This window comes from Cyprinus carpio, chromosome B1 (genome assembly GCF_018340385.1).
Source record: "Cyprinus carpio isolate SPL01 chromosome B1, ASM1834038v1, whole genome shotgun sequence".
NCBI lineage: Eukaryota > Metazoa > Chordata > Actinopteri > Cypriniformes > Cyprinidae > Cyprinus > Cyprinus carpio.
The window spans coordinates 29602440-29628815 of NC_056597.1; the positions used below are offsets into that span (position 1 = coordinate 29602440).

The window sequence follows — 26376 nt, forward strand, 5'->3', positions numbered from 1 at the left end:
TATAACTGTATATTATTTCTTCATCATTTCTTCAACAGAAGACTCAGTGGTTTGTGTATATTCTAAAAAAAACTGCCTAATAAAAATCGTTTATCACTTCTTACATTTTCTCTTCACAGGTATTTCTGCAAAGACTAAATCATAAAACACATCACGTACGTCAGACTCAGGAAGCTAACGATTTGTAAATAACAATGGGGGAGGGACTCAGTGAAAGGCATTTTCCTCAATTCTGATTGGTCGGTTTGTCGTCCCTGATATTGCACTGACTGGGCGGAGCCTACGTAGAGCTCTAAACGGATGTTTCCGTTTTGACCGTTGCTTGACAGATCAGGACGGACCGTCGCTTTCAGGTATGGTTATAAACCAAACATCACGCACACTTTACTGGTTCTCGGGATTATGTGAGAGAAGAGTGTATGTGTAGTGTTATTTTACCGTGAGAGTTTGCCGGTGGAGGTCGCAGATGGTGTTGATCCGCTGAGGTCACCGCACAGCATCACCGGAACACTTTACAGCACTGAATGCGGACAGAAAACATCGCCATGGCTCTCAATGACACACACATCTGCGATCAGTCGATTAATGCTTGTTTGCTGAGACATGTTTAACCCGTGATCAGCTGATGAGACATCCATGTGATGCTGTTTCATTACTCCATCATCTGAAGATGTGTCCTGCGTTTCATATCACACGGTGATGCGCGTGAATGATGTTTCATGGACCCTGGTTCCTCAGGTTTATCATGCTATAGCAGCACGTGATAGTCTTTGAGCAGTGGAAGATACAGAGATCTGGACCAGCGAGCACTTTTAATGTATACATGTAGATACAATATAGTGTCCCACTACAGAGCAGAGGTGTTAATTCCATTAGCTGTTGTTCTTTTACTGTTAGAAAAGTTAGACAATTAATGTTAGCATGAAAAGTAGCAACACCAACGTTTAAATGCTGGTTTGTGTTCATCCCACCTTAGAGAGGTTGACCTTCTTGGCTGTATCTGTTAATTAAAATCATACAAAATTGTCACAATTTTGCCACAATAGGCTGAACTGATGTTTAATTGATTACTAAACTAATCTGAAGCACAAAAACAGCCCCGCTTTTAAATTTTTGCTGTCTCATTTATTTATTTGAAATATTGTGAAATTTGGTGTATTATTTGAAAAAAAAAAAATGTTATGGCTAGAAAAATAGTAAAAAACTATATTAAGGCATTTCCCAAATTTTAGCTTATAAAGAAAAAAAAATAGTGATGCATCGACATTACTTTTTACAGAGACACCAAAGTCAAAATTAACATTTCTTTTCAGCTGAGAAACCAAAATAAAATGTGGAGACTATTTGTGGTGTTCTGATATGTTTAAACAAAATATACTCTGACACAGACAAAACATGTTTGTGAAATATACTCTGACACAGACAAAACACTCTGTAAGAGTAGCATAAATTTTCAGACAAAACGACTCTTTAACATCAAAACTATCTTGGCTGAAACTGGAAAATGTTTTTTTCTCACTGTTTTGGCTGAACATTTAAAAAATGTTAGAAAATCGTTTTGATTTTGCTCAATTTGTCGGTCCCCACTGCGAATGAAAAGAAACAAAAAATACAATAGAAGTCAATGGGATCAGAAACTTTTTTGAAAAGAAACAAAAAATACAATAGAAGTCAATGGGATCAGAAACTTTATGCATAGAATTTGAAATCAAGGAAGTTCGCATTGTGTTCAATCAAACATTCACACATATATACCAAATAAAATGGTTTATTGAATCGTCGAGTGTTGTATTAGGAAGTTCGCATTGTGTTTAATCTGTCAGTCACACTTCTTGACCACTGAACATGTCTAATATCGTGACGGTCTCAGCGTTGCAGCTCTGACAGCTCTTATTGAATCGTCGAGTGTTGTATTTGTCAGTTGGGGGCTTTAAAACAAAACTGTGTCTGTAAGTGTGTATGTGGCCGTCTTTTCTTCTTCTCTCATGCTTAAGGGTGCATAGTAAGAGCATTGTTAACCGAAGACAATGGCTATTAGAAGGTGCCCATTAGTGAGTAACGAATACTGGCGTTTCAGCTTTTCTTTCTCTCCCCCCGTCATTATTGCCCTGTGGTTTCCATTCCCTCTCTTGTTATTCTATAGCGTGTTATTGAATGTCAGGGTTTTTTATGTTATCTGTGCCTATAATCAATCTGAATGTGATACAATCACTCGCTACATCTCTTTCATCTGTGTAAACAGTAAATCTCTCATAGTCTCTAGCCATCACCAGTGCATACACACTCAGAATCAGATGTGGATGAATCTGTGATCCTCTCAGTGATCTAATCCTCTCTGTCCACCCCCAATGATTTCAGTTGTTGGCCTCTGGACAGTGTGACGTCATCAGTGAACGGCTTTAGATAGACTCATGCTCAGTTGTTTAGGTGTAGATGGAAGGTGAACATGTGTGTTTGTTGGAGGTTGTGTGTGTGTGTGCTGAACGCGAAGGGCTTGTGTTGTTTGCTGCAGAGGTCAGCAAAATCAGCATGTGTGTGGTTCAGTGTACATGCAGTCTGCTCGTGTAACCCTGGATGTGAAAGGAACCGTGAAGTTATCAGTATGAAAATCACTCACACTGTACAGTCATATGTGTGTGTGTGTGTGTGGGTGTTTTATTAAGTGTCTGTCTGGGATGATGACATCAGTTTGGGGAGGGCCTGTGATTGGATAGATTTCTCTGCTGATTGTGATGTTTGACTGACCTGTTTTTGAGCACTGTTTACATTAACATTACTAACATGCAAACAACGTTTACTTCCAAATGCAGTGAATCATTTCTGGCAGCAAACTTTTTTTTTCTTTTTTTCAAATACTGGCTGTACTTGTTTGTGTGTGGTTGTATGGTACACATTAAGGTACTGAATGTTATAATGATATTTATAAAATACTTTTATGTAGTTTAAGATATTATAGAATTTCAGTGTTATTTTAGTATCATTTACATAACTTTTATAGCATATATAGCTTTTCATGTCAATAAATTCAAAATAAATTTATAGCTTTTATTTGTATATTGTTAGTTTTCATTTGAATTTCAATAACTGTTAAATTGTGTTCAACTATTTAATAAATGTGCTTTTGTCATTCAGTTTTAATAATCTTAGTAATTAAGCTTTTATTTAAGTTTAGTTGGCAACAGGGCTGCACAATTAATCAAATTTCTAGTCGCTATTACAATTACGGATACCACAATTACACAATCGTTCAAAGCGGCAATTAATCGTTTAAAGTCCACTAATGTTATTCTGAGTGTTTTTTCTTTCTACAGGTTATCTTAAGGTTTTTTCTGTTGTTTTAATTTTTCTATAATACCATGCATATTTTATTTTTTTTCAATGTAAAGTTGACATTTGAGGCTTAATACTATAGAAAAGCAATAAAAGCTTTTCAGTTTGAGTGTTTTCAGCTGGTTTATTTTTATATAAAAATACGGCATGTAGTTGCTTCAAACAATGGTATAAACATCATGTAAATTGTGATAATCATAATTAATAATCGCAATTAAAATTTCATAATCATTTTTGTCATAATCTTTTTAAGGCCCTGTGAACAGTTTTTTTTTTCCTCAAATTCAGTTTTTATTTTTAACACATTCTCTTTTCCATTAATTTTCTGAGTTCCATTTTAATGGTTTCGTTTAATTCTAATCAACTCTAATTGATTTTATACAAAATATATTGTTTTATTTCTTTTTCTTTTCAGAAATTTGTTGTGTATTTACATTATTCTGCTAAGTGAATTCTAGTAAATATTCCTTTATAAATAATGTTTAATAATAACTTTATTAGCAGTAGTACTACTAGCTATCATTACATTAAGTCTGTCACAGTTTCTTCAAGTTAAACCAAACTTTTATTTTGACTGGTTGCTGTGAAGACCTCTAAGTTTCTGTTTGTATATGATATGACAATATTTTTTCTCGAAATAAATGGTCATATATTGAGGCGGCAGAGGCTGAAATCACCGCACGCTTCAGTATGTGTGTAGTAAATGAAACCACGCATCTGTGCCATTCATTCACACAGAGACACGCAGAACATGCAGGATTCATATCTAAATACTAGTATTTTTGCAGTTTAATATTCACAAAGTCCATATCACGTTTTGATTTAAGTATAATGACCTACTTTTGATTCATCTATCCAAAATTTGGCAAATTCTGTGATATTCTGTGTTATAGAATGAATTCAGATTTTAAGACTGGATTCCGTGATCCATCTGGATTTTTCGCAAAACGTAAATCATAGGGTCCTATGTGTTTAATAATCTAGAACTATTTTATTTTATAATAAAATGTATCCACCTGATTCCTGTAATGTGCACGGACTCAAACTGAATATGTTCATAGCAAACTTTGTTTTTTCTTATTGAATGTGTGCATGTTGCATGAAGCCTGTTGTCTTGCCGTGTGTTGCAGCGCCTGTCGTTGATGGCCCAGCTGTGTGTTGAGGTAGAATGGGACAGAGCACATCGGGCCCAGAGTCCGCAGAACCTCCACAGGTGAGCAGCACCACCCTAATGCTTTACCTCACAAACACATACACAAACCTAAACGCTCTCAGTCTGAGCTTTCACATGTTTCAACGTGAGTGCAATTTTGACTCCAAATTCCACTGTGGCCCAATTTGCATTTGAAAACCCTTGGTTAATGTTCTCATTTACATGTTCACACGGTTAGTACAGCACGCAACAAGAGAGCAGCCTGTTTGGATAACAGTGGAAAAGTCAGCTATAAAACCGTTCCGGTCTCTACTAAGTGCATGAATATTTATTAAGCCATTTTTGAAAGGGTGTGTGTTGTTAAACTTTTTTAAAACTAGAAAATATTTATCAGTCCTGAGTTAAAAACCCATTGAGAAATATAGTGGGAAAATCCCTAATGTTTTGACTAGGACTCTATGCTGAACCTCTTTATTCACTCACACAGATTTCCATTATGCACCTTGCACCTCATTTACATTCCTTCAGAAACCCCGCCCCTGCCTCCACCAATCTGTTCATTTGTAAATATCAGCAGCTGTTCACTTGTTTTACAACCTTATTTTCCTTCTCTTTCAAATCTTCTTTGTGCAAGTCACTGACAGCTGTGTTTTGTAGCTGGGCAGATTGTCTGCAGCTGATGTGATCACGTGACTTGTTTAGAAATGGTTGTTGGTGTGATCTGTAATGCTGAAGATGCAACTGGATGCCTTGCCGTAATCATGCAGAATTGCACAAATTCATATCTCGGTCCAAAGTTTACAAATCACAAGGGCATATTTGCTGATTACACATCTGAATGTTGGACTGTCCGTGCATTTTTTAGCCCGTAAACAGTTTATATTAAGGTTTGATAAAAGTGCACTAAAATGTTTGGATAAAAGTTCATGAAATTAACAATAAGTTTTGAAAAAATATGATTCAAATAATGTATATCCACTTGAGGTGAAAAGTGCATTAATATAATGACCTAGAAGACATATGGCGGGACTCTGCCATGTTGAGATCACACTGATTTATCTTTGTAACTCCAAATATGTAGTGCACCTTTAAGGCAATGGGCAGATACAAATGTAAGTGACATTTGAGAGAGATTCTAAATACACTCTGAATTCATAAAAATGATGTTGTGATAAAGTCAGAGGATGTGCTGACATCTACATGCTTGTGTGGTTTCCACCAGAGACACTGCAGATATACCACCACTTCTGTTTTCAAGTACTTCTTCATTTTTAAGAATGTTGCAATGCATACTTGGCGATTAAAGCTCATTCTGGAGTTAATTACCATTATTCTCTGCAAAAATAAATAAATAAATAAAAACTGAAAATCTTTATCATTACTGCAAAAAAAAAAACATTACTGCTCAATATTTGTGATTATTTACAGTAAAAATAGCTAAACATTCTTAAATCAAGGTTCACCTGAGACACATAAGTCTTCTAAATAAATATCAAAATAAACTTTGTATCTTCTTATGTAATTTTTTCTCAAGTATATGTATGTTGTTTTAAAGATGTTGAGATATTTTACTAAAAACAGGACAAAAATGCTGTGTATTTTTGTCTTGTTCTGCAATAAAAGTCTTAACACCCTTTAACGACAATTTACTGGAGTAGCACAGCTGAATAAGATATTAAGATATGGTTTTCAGAGAATATTTAATAAATTAAGTTCAAAAATTGTCAAATGAAAAAGCCAAGCTGAACTGGTTTAAAGGGATAGTTCACCCAAAAATAAAATTCTGTCATCTTTTACTCACCCTCAAGTTGTTCCAAACCTAGATATTTTTACAGGAAAACAAGACAACCCTCTTAAGAAAATTATTTTTCTGGTCCATTTATCATGTCTGTGCAAGATTCATTATTATTTCATTTATAACTGATTCTCCTTTAGCATACTAAGCTACTGTAGAAACAGTTCTGCTGTTCACTTTAGAAACACTGTGGGCCTTCTTAACAATGCTTTATTGAAAATAAATGAGCTGAGAAAGAGAGGAATGAGTGAGTAGGAGAGCGACAGAGTGGGAATAGTTGAAGGAAAGGTTTACATAATTATGAGACAGAATAAAAAAAGATTTCTTTTCCAGTCCTTCACTTTTCCATTATCTCTCAGTTCATGAGCCAGATCTATAGCCAGTCTTTTTTCCCCTCATGTTCTCATTTTTAACCCCAGTGTTGTGTTCTCATATAAAAGCTGGCTGTATTAACATCCTGTGTGTTTTGTAGCTGGACAGATTTGGAAACATCAAGAGTTTAGTGGAGGATCAGCTGCAGACCAGCATGGTCAGTAAACACTCATTTAACACTGCTACACTGAATTATAGCCTTTGCAGAATTGTGCAGATATTAAATTTTTAATTATAGATTACAAATAAATACAGACATGTCACATTTAAACATTTGTATACAACAATATTGTGAAAAATATTACTAAAATTTAAAATAACTGTTTTCTATTTTAATGTATTGTTAAATGTAATTTATAGCAGTGATGGCTAAGCAAAATCACTCCACTCAACATTTTCACATAAACCTTGATAAATTTTTTCTGATACACATTTTTCCTGATTTCTGTCCAGTTTGTGCTGCTAATATTTTTCAACTATACATTTTTTCAGGATTCTTGAAAACAAAAGAACAGTGCTTAAAATAGAAATTTTTGTAACATTATGAAACTGTATTAAATAAGCATTTACAACATTTTTCTGATATGCACCATTATTTACAATTTTCCTGTTTGATTTGTTGCCCTAGGTGGTGGGAATAATAATTGGCACACTGAAACAATCTGCCATCGTCCTGAATTCGCTGTGTTCTGTCCTCGTTAGTTCTCAAATACTTTTATGTCAAATGAAAAATTATCAAATAACCAACATTTATAAAAAAAAAATTAATATAAAATTAAAATAATAAATTTCTTATATTTCTATTTTTGTGAAATGATCAAGTAATCTACATTTATAATAATAAAGTGCTGATAATATTCACTGTGTTCTCCATGTACATTTAGAGAACATATAGACGTATTGTGTTCCCTTTAATTTATGCTTTGAATTTCCTTTAATTGGTTTCAAAAAGTCTTAATTTATATATATTTGCTTGTTTTTTTCTCTCAGAACTCGAGGCTCAGGAAGCCCCGAAGTATCGTTTTCGTAAAAGAGACAAAGTCTTGTTTTATGGGAGGAAGATTATGAGGAAGGTGTCTCAGTCCACCTCTTCGTTAGTGGGCTCTGCTTCTTCCTCCAGGCCCCGCCTCAAAAAGAAACAAAAGATGCTGAACATTGCCAAAAAGTATGTTTCTGTAATGCCATTATTTGGTCATATTCATTGGCTCAGATTATAATCAGGTATAATAGCATGTCTGTTTTTCAGGATCCTGCGTTTTAAGAAGGAAGTGCCCACTCTGCAGATGAAGGAACCTCCTCCGTCAGTGCTGGAGGCAGATCTCACAGAGTTCGACGTGGCCAATTCTCACCTGCCGTCTGAGGTGCTCTACATGCTGAAGAACGTGCGGTACGCTCCCATTGTTTCTGAACTGATTCACATCAAGAGTGAAGTTAAAGAGAGCTTGACCATTCCCATGCGTTATAGAATGTAAAATATGATATATATATAATGTATGTTTTTGGTCTGGCGTGTCTCCTGCAGTGTGTTGGGTCACTTCGAGAAGCCGTTGTTTCTGGAGCTGTGTAAGCACATGGTGTTTCTGCAGTTCCAGCAGGGCGAATATGTCTTCAGACCCGGTCAGCCTGATAGCAGCATATATGTGGTACAGGATGGCAAGCTGGAGTTGTGTCTTACTGGACAGGTGTGTGAATCACTCATCCAGGTTTATTTTAGTATCACTGATTTACTAGTATAGATTTTATTAATATTTTGAATTAGTTTTTATATTTTCTGTTTTTATTTTAAAGGGGTAGTTCACCCAAAAATGAAAATGCTGTCATTAATTACTCACCCTCATGTCGTTCCAAACCTGTAAGACCTCTGTTCATCTTCAGAACACTCTTGAAATGCATCAAAAATTTCTTAATTTGTGTTCTTAAGATGAACGAAGGTCTCACAGGTTTGGAACGACATGAGGGCGAGAAATTAATGACGGAATTTTTATTTTTGGGTGAACTATCCCTTTCATTTTAGTTAAAGTTTTAGTAATAAACGAAAATGAGAAACACTTCCTCGGCAACTGCAACTTTTTTCTGTTTATTTTATTTGAATCAACGTTATTTTTTAATGGTTTTAGTTTTATTTAACTATAATAACCCTGGACTCGCCTCTCTCTCTCATGGATGGAAAGGATGGAGTGGTCAAAGAGGTTTACCCTGGAGACAGTGTTCACAGTCTGCTAAGCATCCTTGATGTCATCACAGTGAGTCACACCCACAATTCCATTCTCTGTGTGCTCATGCTGTTTAACAGCACAGGAAACACAATTACTTCAGAAAATGTTACACAAGCTTTGTTTGCCTCTCATTATCTTTTCCTTTTCCCTGTTCCAATTCCTTACCCTGTACTTGTTCCTGTATTCTGTTCTCTTTCCTGTTCCTGTTTCTTCCACTTCTTCTTCCCTTTTCTTAGAAATTGCCCCATAAGAAGGTCAAGTAGCAATTTTTGTGAAAATGCTCACAGGACATATTCTGGATATTATGCATAACTCACAGGTTTGAACGTTTGTGTATTTCAGGGTCACCAGAGACCTTATAAAACTGTCTCAGCGAGAGCGGCAGAAGTGTCCACTGTCCTCAGACTGCCTGTTGATGCCTTTCTGTCCATCTTTGAGAAGTACCCAGAGAGCCTTGTGCGGGTGGTTCAGGTCTGGCCTTTTAAAATTGCTCAGAAGATTCCATTGTTGTCTGTAAGGACACTGCACATAATTGAGAATATGCTTCTTGTTGTGTCCTCTCTGCAGATCATCATGGTCCGTCTTCAGAGAGTGACTGTTCTGGCCCTGCACAACTATCTGGGGCTCACCAACGAGCTCTTCAGCCATGTGAGTGAACACACATCCACACTCAATGCACACTCGCTTTCTTTCTTATGATTGGTTGCTAGCACACAAAAACTATAGTAGTTTTTATTTTAGATTTTATACTATCCAAAATTTCTTATATTTCCTTTCTGTCAATCTTCTCTTAGGAGATGCAGGCTCGTCCCTTTCCTGCCTCTCCTCATGCAACACGCTCCAGTCCGGTACGACACAGCAGACGCTTTGGCAGTCTCACCGTTCCTGATAAACATCGTGAGGCCGCTGTTCAAAATGCTTCTGGTGAGGCATAATATCATTATATCAGTTTATTTACTATACGCCTCAAGTTGTTTATGTTGAGAGATGTTTAACAGTGAGTGTCTGCAGGTGGGGATCATGGAAAGGATGGTGCCACAACACCGACCCTCAGTAGGACCATATCCATGCCTGTAGACATCGCAGGTAGGAGCGAGTTTTATTTTTCAAAAGCTATTTTTATCAATTTATTCTTTTTAGATATTTATTCATCAAAGAATCCAGAAAAAAAAACATAGCCATTTTCACAAAAAGCTGCATTACTGTTTTCATCATCGATGATAATAAAATCAGCATATCAGAATGATTTCAGAAGGATCATGTGACACTGAAGATCACAAGAAAAACTAATATATTAGAATAGAAAACAGTTATTTGAAATTATAATCATATCTCACAATATTACTGTTGTTACTTGTTTCAGCCTCGGTGAGCATATGAGACTTCTTTTAAAAACCTACAGAAATCAAACAGAACCCAAATTTTAGAACAGTAGTGTATATTATATTATTAGAATGTGTACAATATAATATACATATTATCATAGAATTTATACAGTTACAATGTGCATATATATAAAACATTATTTATACAATATAAGAATGTATGATGTATCATGCTTCTGTTGGTGTCATGCTGTGATGTTATTGCTGAACTTATGTATGTTGTACAGGAATTCAGAAGGGTCTGCGTTCAGATTTCGACATGGCTTATGAGAGAGGCCGGATCTCTGTATCTGCTGAGGATGGAGAGGAGAATCTGCTGAGAAAAACTCCACCTGCTTTCACACGAGTGAGTTTTCAGTGAGATACACAAAAAGTACTGAATCACTCAGCCTTTAAGTCTAAAGACATCATGCTTGTTTTCTGTGACACAGGAGCAGCGGGAGAGGAAGGTGACTGTGGATGAGGTTCCTTCAAGTGTGTATTTGTATCCTGAGGAGGAGTCAGGAATGGAGAACATTTTTAGTCCATTTCAAGGACGACCTAATGCTACACTGTTCGAGGAGGCCCAGAAAGAGATTCTCAAACTCATGAAGATTGAGGTATATTTCTGTATTTATGTGCTACAGTTCACAGTCCAGTAAAATGAAGCAGTTTCACATGCACTTTAGTTCTCCTCTGATTTCTGACGGTCACACCTGTCTCTCTTTTGCTGGACTGGGGTGATGCCCTTTCCTCATACACCCTCTTTCATCATCAGGACCCTGCGCTGCTGAATGGGAGGGTGACGTTTCATCATGCTAAAGCTGGATCTGTGTTAGCCAGGCAGGGAGACCAGGTGCTCATTCTCATTTCTTTTCTTCAGCCCAATTTACTTGGCAAACCTTAGATCTCTTTTACTGATCAAACCTGTTGTAATCTTTGTAATATCGTTTTCTCTTCTTCTTTTCTATAGGATGTGAGTCTGCATTTTGTCCTGTCTGGTTGTCTTCATGTCTATCAGAAGATGATTGACAAGCAGGACGCAGTGTGTTTGTTTGTGACCCAGCCGGGTGAGATGGTTGGACAGCTGGCTGTACTCACAGGAGAGCCGCTCATCTTCACCATCAAAGCTGAGCGTGATTGCACCTACCTCAAGATCTCCAAATCTGACTTATATGAGTGAGTATTTCTATACAGTCATGCAGCTGATTTCACACAGGCTCTCAAACTTTCAGTCTTTTGGATGGCACTCTACCTTTTGTAAATCTCACAAAAAAACAGAACAACTCTACATCAGTAGATTGCAGAGTCATATTGTCTGCGATTGTGCTGCCCCCTGTAGGATCATGCGTGAGCAGCCAAGTGTAGTTCTCAGTGCAGCTCACACCGTGGCTATCCGCATGTCCCCGTTTGTACGGCAGATGGATTTTGCCATTGACTGGATGGCTGTTGAAGCCGGGCGGGCCCTGTACAGGTACCATAACTCTCTGACAATTTTTTTATTTTTTTATTCCATTCATTGTAACATTTTCTTTAGCTGAAAACTTTCACAAGTAGTACTTCAAATATAACATTGAATAAATGAGAAATGTTGTTTGGATAATTAATTTAGATAATAAATCTTAAGAAATATTCTTTTTATATATACTTTTTATTATGCTTTATTTTTCTACAGTACGCTAAGTGTTCAAATGTTTGGTTTTGCAGTAAAATTAAAATATATATATTTACATTTTTTATATAATTTATATTTATATAATAAAAATACCGTAATATAGTAAAATTATTACAATTTAAAATGTTAAAATAACTGTTTTCTATTGAAATATATAAAAATTTAATTTATTCCTTATTACAAAGCTGAATTTTCAGCATCATTACTCCAGTCTTCAGTGTCACATGATCTTTCAGAAATCAATCTAATATGCTGATTGGCTTAGTGTTTCTCTGGAAACCATGACGATTCTTTGATTAACAGAACACCTATAATAATAAAACACAAATAATTTTAAAACAAAATAAAAATGCAACAATGCAAAAATCTTTAATAAATTCACTAATTAATAAATTTATTAATTTCTTTCAGTCAATATGCAAGTTATTAATATCATTAAATTTGTTGTGGTCCATAGGCAAGATGATCAGTCCGACTGTACCTATATTGTGCTGAATGGACGACTGCGTTCTGTCATCCGAAAAGCAAATGGGAAGAAGGAGCTTGTTGGAGAGTATGGCAGAGGAGATCTCATTGGAGTTGTGAGTCTTAAGCTCTGGAATGAAGGCCAAAGGGTGTAAACTAATCTAAACTGAATTTAGGATCGCTGAACTGTCTCTCTCTTTCTCTCAGGTGGAGGCTTTGACTCGGCAGCCTCGTGCCACCACAGTCCATGCAGTCAGAGACACTGAGCTGGTGAAGCTTCCAGAAGGAACGCTCAACAACATCAAGAGAAGATACCCGCAGGTGGTGACACGCTTGATCCATCTGCTGGGGCAGAAGATTCTGGGGAACCTCCAGCAGCCCCGTGGACCTTTCTCAAGTGCGTCCAAAAACCAAACATTAATCATTCACATCGCATTCAATGCTTCAGTAAAGTCCATTTACTTTAGGAACAAAGAAAAGGAAGCTGAGACTTTTCTATGTGTTTAAACAAAGAAAGAGTAAAGAAATAAATCCTTTCTCTAGGCTCCGCTCTGGGTCTGCCAAGCGTGGCGTCAAGTCCGGACGTCACTAACCCAGCTAGTAATCTCTCCACTGTGGCCGTGCTTCCTGTTTGTGATGATGTGCCAATCAATGCTTTCAATTTGGAGCTCAGCCATGCCCTCAGCGCCATAGGTAAACTTAAGCAGTGATGGACAATTAAAGCCCATGATCTAGACCCATAATCTAACACGCTTTCATCCTTCAATCAGGACCAACCCTGCTGCTAACCAGTGACATCATCAGAGAGAGACTCGGAGCTTCTGCTTTGGACAGGTAGGCCTATGTATGAGATCAGAACACACATTCATTTTTAAAACTGCAATCTGAAATGCTTGTTTTTCTCTAGTATTCATGAGTACAGGTTATCAGGTTGGTTGGCTCAGCAGGAGGACATTAATCGTATAGTGCTGTATCAGACGGACAGTGGTATGACCCCATGGACTCAACGCTGTATCCGACAAGCTGACTGTATCCTCATTGTGGGGCTTGGAGACCAGGAACCTGCACTTGGAGAGGTATTTGTTTCAGTCTAGTGTTGTTTCCATATACAATTGGAATGTGTGAGGTGGATTGAAGTGATTGAAGATCAGAGCTGGTATCCAAAATGTTGAAAGCTGAAAGCTGCACTTCGTTGTTTAAGATAAGAGAATTTGCAAGTCAGAATTCCGTAAATTAAGAACTTCTCAATCTTGAATCAATTCACTGTCTATCCAAAGATTCTCACCCCTAGCGGTTCGAATAACTTCAGATGGAACTGATCCAGTCAGAATTCTGATTGAAATGCCATGAACCCATGTTCTTACCCTCTCAGTTGGAGCAGATGCTGGAGAACACAGCGGTACGGGCCCTGAAGCAGTTAGTTCTGCTGCATCGTGAGGACGGGCCGGGTCCGTCGAGAACCGTTGAATGGCTGAACATGCGAAGCTGGTGCTCTGGACACCTTCACCTAAAGTGCCCTCGTAGAGTTTTCTCACGAAGAAGCCCCTCCAAACTGGTAACATGTAGCTTTCTGTTGATTTAAAGAACAAAGATTGTTAATAACCCTTGTGTTTGATAAGGATGTGGTTGTTGCCTTAAACAGCGAGAGGTATATGAAAAGGTTTTCGAGAAGACTGCAGACAGACACAGTGATTTCTCACGACTGGCCAGAGTACTCACAGGAAACAGCATAGCCCTTGTGCTGGGCGGAGGGGGAGCCAGGTCAGTGACTTCAAGCAGTCGTAATACCAGAGATGGTCTTATTATTGGGAGATAATATGATACGCAGCTCTACCATAGTGCAGGATTTCGCACGAATGGTTTTTGCAACCTTTAAGGCTTGCTGGATCCAAAGCCTTGGAAAGTGGCTTTTGTTTATCCCCATTTAAAATCATACCTTTAGAACTGGCTAAAGGGATTTTTTTTTGCATTCACTATTTTCAGATGTGTCTGTAGTATTTAAGCTTATCTATACTGTTTTTTTTGCTTTTATTTTTAGCTATTTTTTAGTGCGCTTTTGTCATTTTTAAAAAATAAATTATTATATATTACTACTGTTTGTTTTTAATGTTACTCTTTAGATTTAAAGTATTTTTATTCATTTTAGTTTTAGTTCAGATTTAGTTTTTATTTATCCAGTTAATAATTTTAGTGTTTTTTTAAACTTACTTTAGTAAGTTGCTAAGGCATCATTTCTTATTTTTGTGTAGTTTGAGTTTTTATCTAATATTAATGTTTTTTTATTTTTATTTTTTTTATTCTAGTTAAAAATAATAACCCTGGTCTTTGTAAATGCTCAACATGATGTTCGATCTTGCAGGGGCTGCTCTCATGTTGGTGTAATCAAAGCCATGGAGGAAGCAGGAATTCCCATCGACATAGTGGGAGGAACATCCATTGGCTCATTCATTGGTGCTCTGTATGCAGAGGAGAGAAGTGCTGTTAGGGTCAAGCAGAGGGCGAGAGAGTGGTCCAAGGTAATGTGACTCTATCCATCAACTGACACCCTTTACCTTGCTTTGAGCAATCAGATAAGATAGAAGATGTTTAGTTATTAATCACTGAAATTTAATTTCATATCTCTTTTGCCTTCAGGCAATGAACTCCGTATTCAAAACGGTACTGGATCTTACTTATCCAATCACATCCATGTTTTCTGGCTCTGCCTTCAACACCAGCATCTCTAAAGTCTTTGAGGACAAACAAATCGAGGTAAGAAGTCACCAAAACTCTTTTGGAGGTGCACTTATTTCAGAAATATAACCTAGTGCTCCAGAAAGATCATCAGTTTTAGTTGATCTATATTACTACTTTAACTTTCTTAATCTTCATAATAGCTAATGTAATTAGGAAGGGTGATTGTCATATGTATGACAATATATCATATTTTTCTTGGTTTTATTTGTAGGACTTGTGGCTGCCTTACTTTAACGTGACCACAGACATCACAGCTTCTGCTATGCGTGTTCATAAAGATGGTGAGTGATGACTAAACTTTGTCCTCTTAATATGGGGTTCCTCAAGGTTCCATGTTAGGGGCATTTGACTTCTGGAATATACATATTTTAGGAATTATTAATAATTTAATAATTTTGGTAATTGTCATTGTCAATAACTGATACAATGAACAAAAAAAAAAAGTTTACAGCAGTTATCGCTTGAATGCTATTAAAAATTAACCTTGGTTCTTAAATGATAGATATTTGTGATGTTCAAGTTGTTTGGTTATGTACGTTCTCAATTTGTAATGATGAAGCTAATGTTGCATGTGGGTTGTGCAATTTGCTGAAAAGTCTGAAATAACTAATGGCTTCTGAGAGAGATCTAGAAAATGCCCAATTCATTAATGCCTGTTAACTCACATGAACTCGAGATGTTACTGAAATGATTAATTTCCTTAACTCTGTTTGTCAAATGCATGAATACATTTTGGGATTTGACCAGTTGCATATCATGCATCTCTGAATTCTGGTTTTGGTCCCCAAATTCAGTTGAATGTATATCTGTTTCCTAATTCAAATAAGTTCATTCAAACTGGCTAAAAAGTAATGTTAAAAAAGTAAAAACACTGACTACAGTTTAATGCTGAAAAATGCTGGATTTGGGGGCCTTGTAATGGTCATGCGTTCGCCTGTGTTTGCCCAGATGGATTATGGAATTGTATTTGCATGTCTCACTAACTGCAAGGACAAAGCTGGTCTCTGTTTTCTTTCCTACCAAGTTTCTGTCCCCTTTTTGTCAAAGTTTCCATCTTCCTTCTGTCCTAGCCCCTGTCCTAACCTGCTTTTGTATCATAGAAAATGCTAAGCTCTCATTCAATGTTGTCCTTTTCACACATCTTTATCTCACTATTTTCTTTCTATTATATTCTAAATGCCCATCCTGTCAAGTATACAATATTAGTTGTGGTAGAAGGTAAAACCCCTCTTAGTGGTGTCTGTAGGATCCAGAATGCATCAACCATTTGCTTCCCCCGCCCTCTTAATGCCGTTTCCTCTTCATTCTGCTGTTGCAGCATTGCTTATTCTCACACTGACTGCACAAATAAGACATAACAGGTCTAAAGTCTTTACTGCAGCTTACAGTATGCCTTTACTCAGCTGTGGATGTTGGTCAGGTTGTGCTAATGAGTTACTTAATGTGGTACTTAAGAAACATTTCTTCTTTTTTTGTAGTTAAAATTCTTTGAACAAACTTTAAAAGCGTTTTTAAAAATATATAATTTTTTTTCAACATTAGAAATGTCTTTACTGTCATGTGACCTTGTTGGTTATTATTTTATATAATATTTAAATTCTATTATTTTATTTTAAATCTGTGATTTTCATGCATGGAAAAAATTTCATAGAAAAATACTTTTTTTTTTTTTTTTTTTTTTTTTTCACAAGAAGCACAAATCACACTGTTGTAGTTTTGTCAGAGAGGATCCTGTGGTCAACATGCTCTTGTCATTATTGTGTGCTATAACACTTAACAGCCTGCAGATCTCTCAGTCTCACCCTCTTTGGCAATCTCTCTCCTGCCTCCTTTCCTAATATGTTTATTTGTCCATTTTGTCATGGCATAGACTTTCATCTCTAATAAATGCAGTTTAGTTTCATATATTCAGCATTCATTCCCTTTTTGGCCAGGTAAACACGCTGTTAGAAAGTGTTGATGGTATTTGACATTTAGAAATGAGAGAAACTGTAATCAAGTTTTGTTTTTCTTGTATATATTGAATGGAATAATGTTGTCTTATTGGCATACCCAGATCTCAGCATGATGTTTATGAAACTACGGAGAACTACAGTTTTGGGTCCCCGTCTCATTCTCACTCATCTGTTTCCTGTTGTTTACTGTCGCTCCCTCCTCTGTCTCTCTCCACGTCTTGTCCAGTTTTGATTTACTCTTCATCTTCATTTTGCCAGGCTGTGTTTGGCGCTATGTTAGAGCCAGTGCCTCCTATACCCCTTATCTGCCTCCTCTCTGCGACCCCAAGGACGGCCACCTCCTCGTGGATGGTTGCTATGTTAACAATGTCCCAGGTCAGGATTCTGCCCCCTTTTCACCAAAGCCTTCTAGAAACCTAAAGGAGGTTCATAAAAACCTGCAACACCAGTATCCCTGCGACAACCAACCACTCAGTTACCCTTTGCTTTCTATTGTCTCTTGTCCTGTTTAAAACTAATTAACCCCCTGCTTACATTGGGAACCCATGGCTTGGAAGGAATCCAGAATAGTATTCAATGAGAGAAAGAAAAGAGGAGGGAGACTGTGCTTTCATTACCAAGATAAACATTACATATAGCTGACTCTGATAAAAAAAAACATGTCCAGGTTTCATTTTATCCCGAAAAAAAAAAAAAAAATAGATATATTTTTTTTAAAGATTTTGCATAAATAAAATAAAGCCTAGATGGTTTATGGCAATTAAGCACAATTATTCCTCATTTTCTCATTACCGTAATCCAGATGTATATAATGTTTTATGTATATAATAGTTTTTCATGCTTAATTGCCATGAGTGAGAAAATAAACTCATAGAAAAATATAATTTATTTTTTATGGTGAAATATGACTCAAGTCATGTTTTTCAGATTCAGCCATTTACCCTCAGGACCACTAGGTGCACAATTTACATTCAGTTTTTCTAGTTACACCCATTCTTCCCTGTTTGGCTCTTTTGTTAAGGACACTTTATGCACGCATAGAGTCCAGTCCATTGAATTCAAATCACCTGATGCTCAGATTCCCTTTCCTTATGCATTAGTATAGAATTTAGCCGATGTACGGTTACAAATATGTGCATATACATTACATTATGCGCATATGTGCATTATTAGAACGGCAGTATATGTAATGGTTATGGCAGTAACTTTTAGCTTTGTAACATGATGATTCATTTAGCATTTTAAAATTGATTAATCAACAGTAGGCTTCCGGAAAATGAGTATGATATGTTTAGAATGATTTTTGCTGTTGTTGTCATTTACTGAGATGTTTTTTAATAAGGCCTCTGTGTCAGTATGGTTGGTGAATATTGTTTAGCAGTCTAGTGTCAGTTGCTCTGGCAAACCACTGCATATGTTGATTTGCATGAAGCTACGACCAACACTGATGCTGTGATTTGACTTTCGATATCGATAAAGTAAAAGATGGCTGCTGATGCTTGATGCTTGTCAGGCAGATGTATTTTTCCCATGCTCTTCTATCATGTTCACATGACATGCACTCTTCCCATCTACCTTGAGCTTGGCTGTCACAAGTACACCATACACTGTGTGTGCATGCTGTTGCATGTTTATCTATTATAGGTCATTATTCTACATGTATGCAATATTTATAAGGATAAGGGTCACTGGGAGGTGTTGTTCTGGATCCTACAGCATGGTCAGCAACATAGGATAACTCATTAAGAATGTCACAACCTATTAAAACAGGCTCACAGATCTCTTTATGGCACTGTTTTTGCTATAAATCAGTAACTCACCCCAAAATTAAAAATCTGTTATTATCCACTTTGATAAAGAGAGTGCTGCAGTGGTGACATTTTTTTGTAGGCCAGCCCACAAGTTAGCATCACCCCTGGATCAGTCAACAACAACAAAAAAAAAAACAGGATTTTATAAATCCTACATTTTGTTCATCACAATAATCATCATAAATAAACTCAGTGTATATATGATACACTACAATTTTTCAAGCCTAAATACAGTCGCCAGAAGTATAAACGAACTGCGCCACAGTTGCATAACTTCAAAGTTACCATCATTAAGCTTCTTAATTAAAAAAAAAAATCCCTCAAAGTTTGAGTTAGAATATTTTTCAAGACCATGATTATAAACTGTGAAAGTGAACTAGTGAATAGATTAGTTGCGGTCAAATGATTAATCGCATCCAAAATAAAAGTTTTTGTTTACATAGTCTATGTAAGTGTACTGTGTTTATTTATTATGTATATATAAATACAAACACATGCATATAAGAAAATATGTGTATATATATATAATATATATATATATGTTGTTTATATATTAAATATATAGAATATAAATATATAAATGTATATACATGTAAATATGTACTAAATATATATACTGTATGTGTGTGTATTAATAATAAATAAACACAGTACACATATAATATGTAAAGAAAAACTTTTATTTTAGATGCAATTAATCGTGATTAATCATTTGACAGCAATAGAATAGATATTGTAAGTTTTCCTATTCTGTGTGATGATGTTTAATGTCCCAGATAACTTTTATAGTCCCATTTAGCCACATCTTAGCAATCCTTCAAGACAAGTAAAAGTTTTTAAAAACCACAAGATGGTTAGTCTTGGGGGTAATGCATTGCAAGTAATGTGAGTTACGTAATCAGATTACTTTTATCAAGTAACCAGTAAAGTAAAGCATTACTTTTTAAATTTAAAAGAAAATATCTGAGTTACTTTTTCAAATAAGTAACAGTTTTCCGATTTATTCACCGACAGCTCTTCTGTCCCCATGTTGAGAGAAATCAGTGCAGAGGTGTTTCCTTCAGCCTGAGGTGTAAAAAAGGTGTATAACTTTTGGTGTAAAAGAGCCAATACACCTTACTAAAATACTCCTTTTGTAATTAAGTAATTCAAAAGTAACATAATTCATTACTTTACATAAAAAAGTAACTAAGTAACGTAATTAGTTACTTTTTTTATGAAGTAACGCAATATTGTCATGCATTACTTTTAATAGAAACTTTCCCCAACAGAGAAATATGGTATTACTAATGTATTTTATGTTGTAGAATAATTTCAGGCATTTAACCAAAACATATATAACATATATATATATATATATATATATATATAATATATATATATAAACCCCTCTGACTTCAGGATGATGGAACTGAAAGTGCTAAAATGCTGCTTCATTTTGGGGTTCCACACTAATGCACCATGCTTGCAGCACTCTATAATGACAGAATGTAAATTTTTGGGTGAACTTTCCCTGTAAGTGTGCCACATGCTGAATGCACCTGCCTCTCTGGATTTTTCTCTCTCTCCTTCCAACCCATGCCACTGTCACGCCTCTCCTGACACCTGATGGTCGAGTGGAGTACTGCAGGCTGGGGCAGGCTGGCAGTGCCCAATATGTTCCTTGACTGTTTTTTCAACTCTGTCTCCACTCTGCCTGAAAAATACATCCTTACTGATTAATAATGATGTATTTAAGTAAATTAACTGTAAGAATATTAGCACAATTTGTATCTTTTGCATAACAGAAAAAGGATCCATGATAATTTGGACTTTTTTGATTGAAAAAAAGCCAGTGAGACAGGGTTGGAAGATAAGTCAGCCTTACCTCATGGGTGTTTACTCAACCTCTGTCAAGGTCGGGTTCACTGAATGAGGTAGGCCAAACTAAACCACCGCACACCGTCCTTGGGGTGACAGTCACTGTATCTCCCGGTCTGTGCGCTACTAACCAAAATTGTGACTTCAGGGTCACCTCCAAACGCTGCTGAGGCATTAGGTTGACGTACTTTAGAGGTTATTAAGAGGTTATTGTCCCCTCCCCGGTGTGGTAGGCTCCCTGTGGCGCTATGTCAGGGCGAGCATGACCCTTTCCGGGTACCTGCCACCCCTCTGCGACCCTAAAGATGGAAACCTGCTCATGGATGGAGGATACATCAACAACCTGCCAGGCAAGTACGGCCCAGAGCAACTCCTCAGAGAGAGGGCCGCTGGGGCCAGAAACACAATCTGGTTTGGTCAATCACTTAATTTTTGGTTTTAAAGAGCCACATGGCTCTGAGTAAGTATACTGTGATTTTCTTCATAATTTTGAGGGTAGAATGAGTGGTTTTGCTTTATCCATTTGAACTCAGAATGTGTGTCTATTTTAATAGGTTAGTTTGTCAATTTGGCATCTTGGAGAGTTCCAGCACATTTTAAATTAATTTCAAACGTTCACTCATTTCTGGTGTCTATTAGATCAGTTTATGATTTGTTCAGAGACAAATGGATAAAGTTCTGCAGGGATTGGGTGGTGTGGACAAAGACGCTCAGTTGTTTGACCTCTTGTCCTCACCAGCCTATTAAAAACATGACATTTCATCAAACTTCAAACATCAAAAACTGCAATCTTCTTCTGTTGTATGATTTATCATAAATCTTAAATATAAAAATATAAAAACCCTTCATCACAACATAAGAAAGTGTAATAAATGTGATTTAATGTAGTCAAATTGTAAATGGAATAGTTTACAAAATATAACATCTAAATCAACCAAAAAGAAAAAAAAAAAAACCAGACAGACAGCAATAGCATAATGTCCCTCAGTTTGCAGTGCAACATATATTGGGCAGAAATATATAGTTCACGTAGTTCAGATGTTGCATTTCAACTGGGAACATCTTAATTTAGGGGAAAAAGACAAGATTTTGCATTTGACATCACATTCTGTGTTATAATTTGATTTAATATAAGTGAATTCAATAGTTCATCAAGCAGTTTGCACTGCTAAAGACAGTTATTTCTTGCATTGAAATCATCTGTGTTACTGCCAGAGCTGGGTAGATTACTTACAAATTGTAGTCCGTTACTGATTTCAAATTACATGAAAAAAAATTGTAGTTAAACTTAATCCATTACATTACACTTTTTAGGCAATATAATCAGACTACTTTCTGATTACTTTTAGATTACTTTTGACCTAACTTGTTCATCACATCGATTTAAATAGTATAATATTGTACCCTAACTGATATAAAAAAAAAATAAAAAATAAAATAAAAAAGAGAGTAAAGACAATTCTCAGGGGTACTTCAAGTAAATATATTAGGTAGGTCACACTTCATTTTAAGGTCCAATTCTCGCTATTAACAAAGCATTAACTATGACTTTTGCTTCAATAAACTCCTAATTGGCTGCTTATTAGTAGTTAGTAAGGTTGTTGTTATGTGTAGTTATTGGGTAGGATTAGGGATGTAGAATAAGGTCATGCAGAATATGTGCTTTATAAGTAAGTACAGCCATTATGTTAATAATAGGGAATGCTAATAAACAACTAGTTCAAGAATTGGTCCCTATACTAAAAAGTGTTACCATTTAGGTCAATGATGTTCAGATGACAAAAAGGATTGGGGATGCCTGCATTACATATAAATAAGAAATAAGAATTTTAATGTGTTTTAAAAGACAAAAGCCTCCCAAATTACATATTAATGCATTGCAGGTATTTTAAAATATAATTTAATCTAATTACAAGATTATGTGTAATCGTGTTACTACCCCAGCTCTGGTTATTGCCTGTAAAGCAGATTGGATGTTAAAATTTCAGGGAATAGTTCTTAACTCCCTTTTTTTTTTTTTTTTTTTTTTTTTTTTTTGGTAATTCATAAATTTTTAAGCCTACATTGTTAGGTTTTTAATTGCATCATGTCTTGTCATCACTGAATAGAATTGTCTTTTTCCATCCTTTGTTATTACTGATCACCTGCAAGGCTGTTTTACCACAATTCTCCGCAAATGTTTTAAGAATCTACTTGATTCAAATATTTTCATTCTTACTTTTAAACGCTGATGTTTATTTGATTATTTTACTGATGAAAATGGCAGCTTTCCAAGTGAGGGGTTTGGTTAAACAGCGTTGATTGGTGATCAGTTATTAATTGGGGAAATTAGTCTGAAATATTAACAGTACTTTGATTGTTCCTGCTACCTTGTGGATGTCTGTCTTTGTGTACGTGTGCATTTGTTTGCGTTCAACTGGCACTCTTAACACCATGCAGCGGACATAGCTCGTAATATGGGCACAAAAACAGTCATCGCCATCGATGTGGGCAGCCAGGATGAGACTGATCTCTGTAACTACGGTGACAGTCTTTCTGGCTGGTGGCTGCTATGGAAACGAATCAACCCGTGGGCAGAGAAAGTGAAGGTGAGTCAATGTTGTGGGATATTAAAACACTTCTCGTGGAGCCAATGCAGCCGTTTCAATTTGAGATCCTCTAATGGAATTAAAATCTTCAGGAAACATTTTGAACTTGTACAGTCTATGAAATTGATTGTGCTAGCTCTGCGTCTATGTGTTTAAAAAACATCCTGTATCTTTTAGGTGCCTGACATGGCTGAAATCCAGTCCCGTTTGGCCTATGTATCTTGTGTACGACAGCTGGAAGTTGTCAAGAAGAGCGCATACTGCGAGTACATTCGGCCGCCCATCGACCGCTTTAAGACCATGGATTTTGGGAAATTTGATGAAATCTATGTGAGAACAAAAGCCCACATCTGCAGTTGACACGGGGACAATTCATCTATGTAGTCTTGATACTATAAAATGAAAAGCAGTATAGTATTTATTATAGTGTACATAAAGCAGTTCTTCCAGATGGTAAATTTTCTGTTTTCTCTGGATGTGGGTTATCAACATAGTAAACTACTGTTTACTGAGTGGGCTCGTGGGGACATTATAGAAAATTTGCTGAAAGACCATCGCTCAGCGGACTACAACGACAGCAAGAAGACTGATGTGAGTTTAATATCTCATTAGAACAAGCCACTATTCTATGACCCTTTTGACAGTTAATATAAGAATCCTTTGATAAATAGAAAGTTCACAAAGAACAGTAATTCTTTGAAATCTTTTTTGCAACAATATAAATGTCCTTACTGTCACTTTTGTCAATTTTATGCATCCTTGCTGAATAAAAGCATTCTTTCTTTCAAAACTAAATTTACCCCAAAATTTGTAAATTTTGAGTGTTCTTTTTTTTTTAATTTATTTGGCTATTAAGTTTGTAATTTGTCCCTATTAATTTTATTCTGTAGTGATTGTGTTTTGTTGCAATTTGTTTCAGTCGTGCACGTGTCCTAGTGCAGACTTCACTGATCTAGCTGAAATTGTGTCCAGGATTGAGCCGGTGCAGAGCTACTTAGGAGCTGATGGTCAGTTACTCGTATGAAAAAAAATACTTTTTTGCTAATTTACCCTATTACATTTATTTGAAGATTTAGCTTCTAAAATGTATGACAGAATTGACAAGGTATTTAAAATGACAACATTGGCCAGCAGAGTTGGTATTATATCATGTATTCTGCTTAACTGTTGTATATGTGTCTAGCAGAGGAGTCTGACTATGCGACGGAGTACGAGGAGGACGGGATGGACACAGTGAGAGAAGAGGAAGGTGAGGAAGAGGAAGTGGAGGAGTCCGAAGACCCTGAGGACCAGTCTCCTGGAGAATGGGGACCAAATGGGATCTTCACATCAGTAAGTGTACACACATAGCCTTTTATATAAATTAAATGAAATTAAAGTCAGGTGACATTAAAAACTAAATAATTTGTGTAGGATGAAGAGAAGACCGTCCGTCAGAGGAAGAACATCACCAGGGACCCCAACTTGGACTTCTCTGGAGTGTCAGATTGCTGAAAAGGGAGTAATGCAGGGTCAAAGGGCACTGGAAAGAGAAGCAGAGTCCCACCAGGGACTGATGACTATAAAGACAAATACAGAAGAAAAGACTTCTGAATTAATAAGATTGTTGGAAAGTCACCAAAGATACTGTGATTAACCCTGTTAACACTACATTACCCACAACTTGTCACCAAAACTGTGACTCTGTTATGCCTTTGGGATTTTTTTTTTTTTTTTTTTGGCCCAAGACCCACTACAACAACAGGGTCCAAAGACTATGGGGGCCCACCAAGGCAGAGGAACCACTCCTTGAAATACTTTGCCACTGAAATTTGGGGCTCTACATCTTTTGAGATGTTTTGTGGGAAATGATGTCTACAGTATACCACTATCCTTAAATTCTGGTTTTCCTCTCTGTTTCCAGATGATACCAGTTTAGCAGAGATATTGTGCGGTGTGGCTGGTTTGTGATTTTTAATTTAATTTAATTTAATTATTTTGTGAAAATGTGTGTGTGTGTGTGTGTGTGTGTGTGTGTGTGCGTGTGTGTGTGTGTGTGTGTGTGTGTGTGTGTGTGTACACGGCCACAACCTAAACATGTATTGGCAACTCCTCTCATAAGATGTCATCTAGACTGAAAATGGCTTCCCAAGATGCATTGAGAAAAGACTGTGCATAGGTTTAGAAAGACTTGAAGAAGAAGAAGAAGTGATGCAATGGCGTACAATGGTTTTAATTTTGATTTAATTGTCTTTGATGTAAGGTTTAATGCTTGCAACTTATTAGGAAAAAATAACTGCAGATTTTTTAGAAACACTGTTCCTGATATCTAATATTATTTTAAAGAGAGTCAACAAAGTGGAAAGCTTTGTAGGTGGTCAAATGTGGCATAAATTATTATAGGAAAGATTGGGATGCCCAAATAATGTAGATTACAGATGGATTAACTGCTGAGATGAAACATGTGGACAGATGGATACATTAGAGGGGAATGAAATCAAGAATGATTAAAAAAAATAGTTTTTAAAAGAGTAGTAGGAAAGAGAAAGATAAATGTAGCAAGGTAGAGTAAGGTAAGTAAATAATACAGAAGGGTGTGTAGAAAAAGTGAGAATGATATGCAGCAAAGAAACGAGTGAGCATGGAAGAGAGAGAGGAAGTGATTGCAGTAGTAAGCAAAAAAATGATTGCAGGAGTGAGCGAGAAAGTGGTTGTGTTAGAGAGCGAGAAAGTGAAAGCTGTAGAGAAGGAAGTGGGTCGTGGGTGTGAGTGAGGAATTGGATGCGATATTGAGAGAGTGGGTATGTTAGAGAGCGAGAGTGGTAAGGATTGTGAGGAAGTCAAGAGTGGTAGAGAATGAAGTGAGAACAGTAGAGAGTTAGGAAGTGAATGTGGCAGAGATAGAGGGGGAGTGATTGCGGTAGTGAGCGAGAAAATGATTGCAGTAAAGAGCGAGGAAGTGAGAGCTGTAGGGAAGGAAGTGGGTCATGGGTGTGATTGGGAAGTGGATGTGGTAGAGAGCGAGAGCAGTTAGGAGTTTGAGCATGTGAGCAGGTTAGAGAACAAGAAAGTGAGAG

At 36.5% G+C, this 26376-nt stretch overlaps 1 protein-coding gene across 3 annotated transcripts; it reads left to right on the top strand.

Annotated features, from left to right (window-relative positions):
• Nucleotides 1-214: 214 nt before the first annotated feature.
• On the top strand, nucleotides 215-25240 carry LOC109066047 (patatin-like phospholipase domain-containing protein 6). 3 transcript variants are annotated; one of them, XM_042717164.1, is made up of 34 exons: nucleotides 215-353; nucleotides 4461-4543; nucleotides 6751-6807; nucleotides 7279-7334; nucleotides 7603-7815; nucleotides 7897-8037; nucleotides 8173-8332; nucleotides 8813-8893; nucleotides 9209-9337; nucleotides 9434-9514; nucleotides 9661-9790; nucleotides 9878-9952; nucleotides 10479-10597; nucleotides 10683-10850; nucleotides 11009-11086; nucleotides 11204-11409; nucleotides 11573-11704; nucleotides 12363-12486; nucleotides 12578-12767; nucleotides 12914-13063; nucleotides 13141-13204; nucleotides 13278-13446; nucleotides 13743-13925; nucleotides 14013-14131; nucleotides 14730-14886; nucleotides 15005-15121; nucleotides 15318-15387; nucleotides 20966-21082; nucleotides 23172-23320; nucleotides 23498-23650; nucleotides 23795-23911; nucleotides 24240-24327; nucleotides 24504-24652; nucleotides 24734-25240. In XM_042717164.1, the coding sequence occupies exons 2-34, from the start codon at nucleotides 4499-4501 to the stop codon at nucleotides 24812-24814; spliced, it is 4068 nt and encodes a 1355-aa protein (XP_042573098.1). In that variant the 5' UTR covers nucleotides 215-353; nucleotides 4461-4498; the 3' UTR covers nucleotides 24815-25240. The 3 variants fall into 3 exon arrangements, with proteins under 3 accessions (XP_042573098.1, XP_042573096.1, XP_042573097.1); XM_042717162.1 differs by lacking the exons at nucleotides 215-353; nucleotides 4461-4543; nucleotides 6751-6807; nucleotides 7279-7334; nucleotides 20966-21082 and adding an exon at nucleotides 17320-17436 and having other exon boundaries at nucleotides 7619-7815; XM_042717163.1 differs by lacking the exons at nucleotides 215-353; nucleotides 4461-4543; nucleotides 6751-6807; nucleotides 7279-7334 and having other exon boundaries at nucleotides 7619-7815; nucleotides 24507-24652.
• Nucleotides 25241-26376: the final 1136 nt, after the last annotated feature.

Excerpts from the sequence above, each read along its gene's own strand:
- LOC109066047 (XM_042717164.1), top strand. The coding sequence starts at position 4,499 with ATGGGACAGAGCACATCGGGCCCAGAGTCCGCAGAACCTCCACAG. Across the intron at positions 8,333-8,812 it reads AGTTGTGTCTTACTGGACAG|GATGGAAAGGATGGAGTGGT; the intron begins GTGTGTGAATCA and ends CTCTCTCTCATG. Across the intron at positions 11,087-11,203 it reads TAGCCAGGCAGGGAGACCAG|GATGTGAGTCTGCATTTTGT; the intron begins GTGCTCATTCTC and ends TCTTTTCTATAG.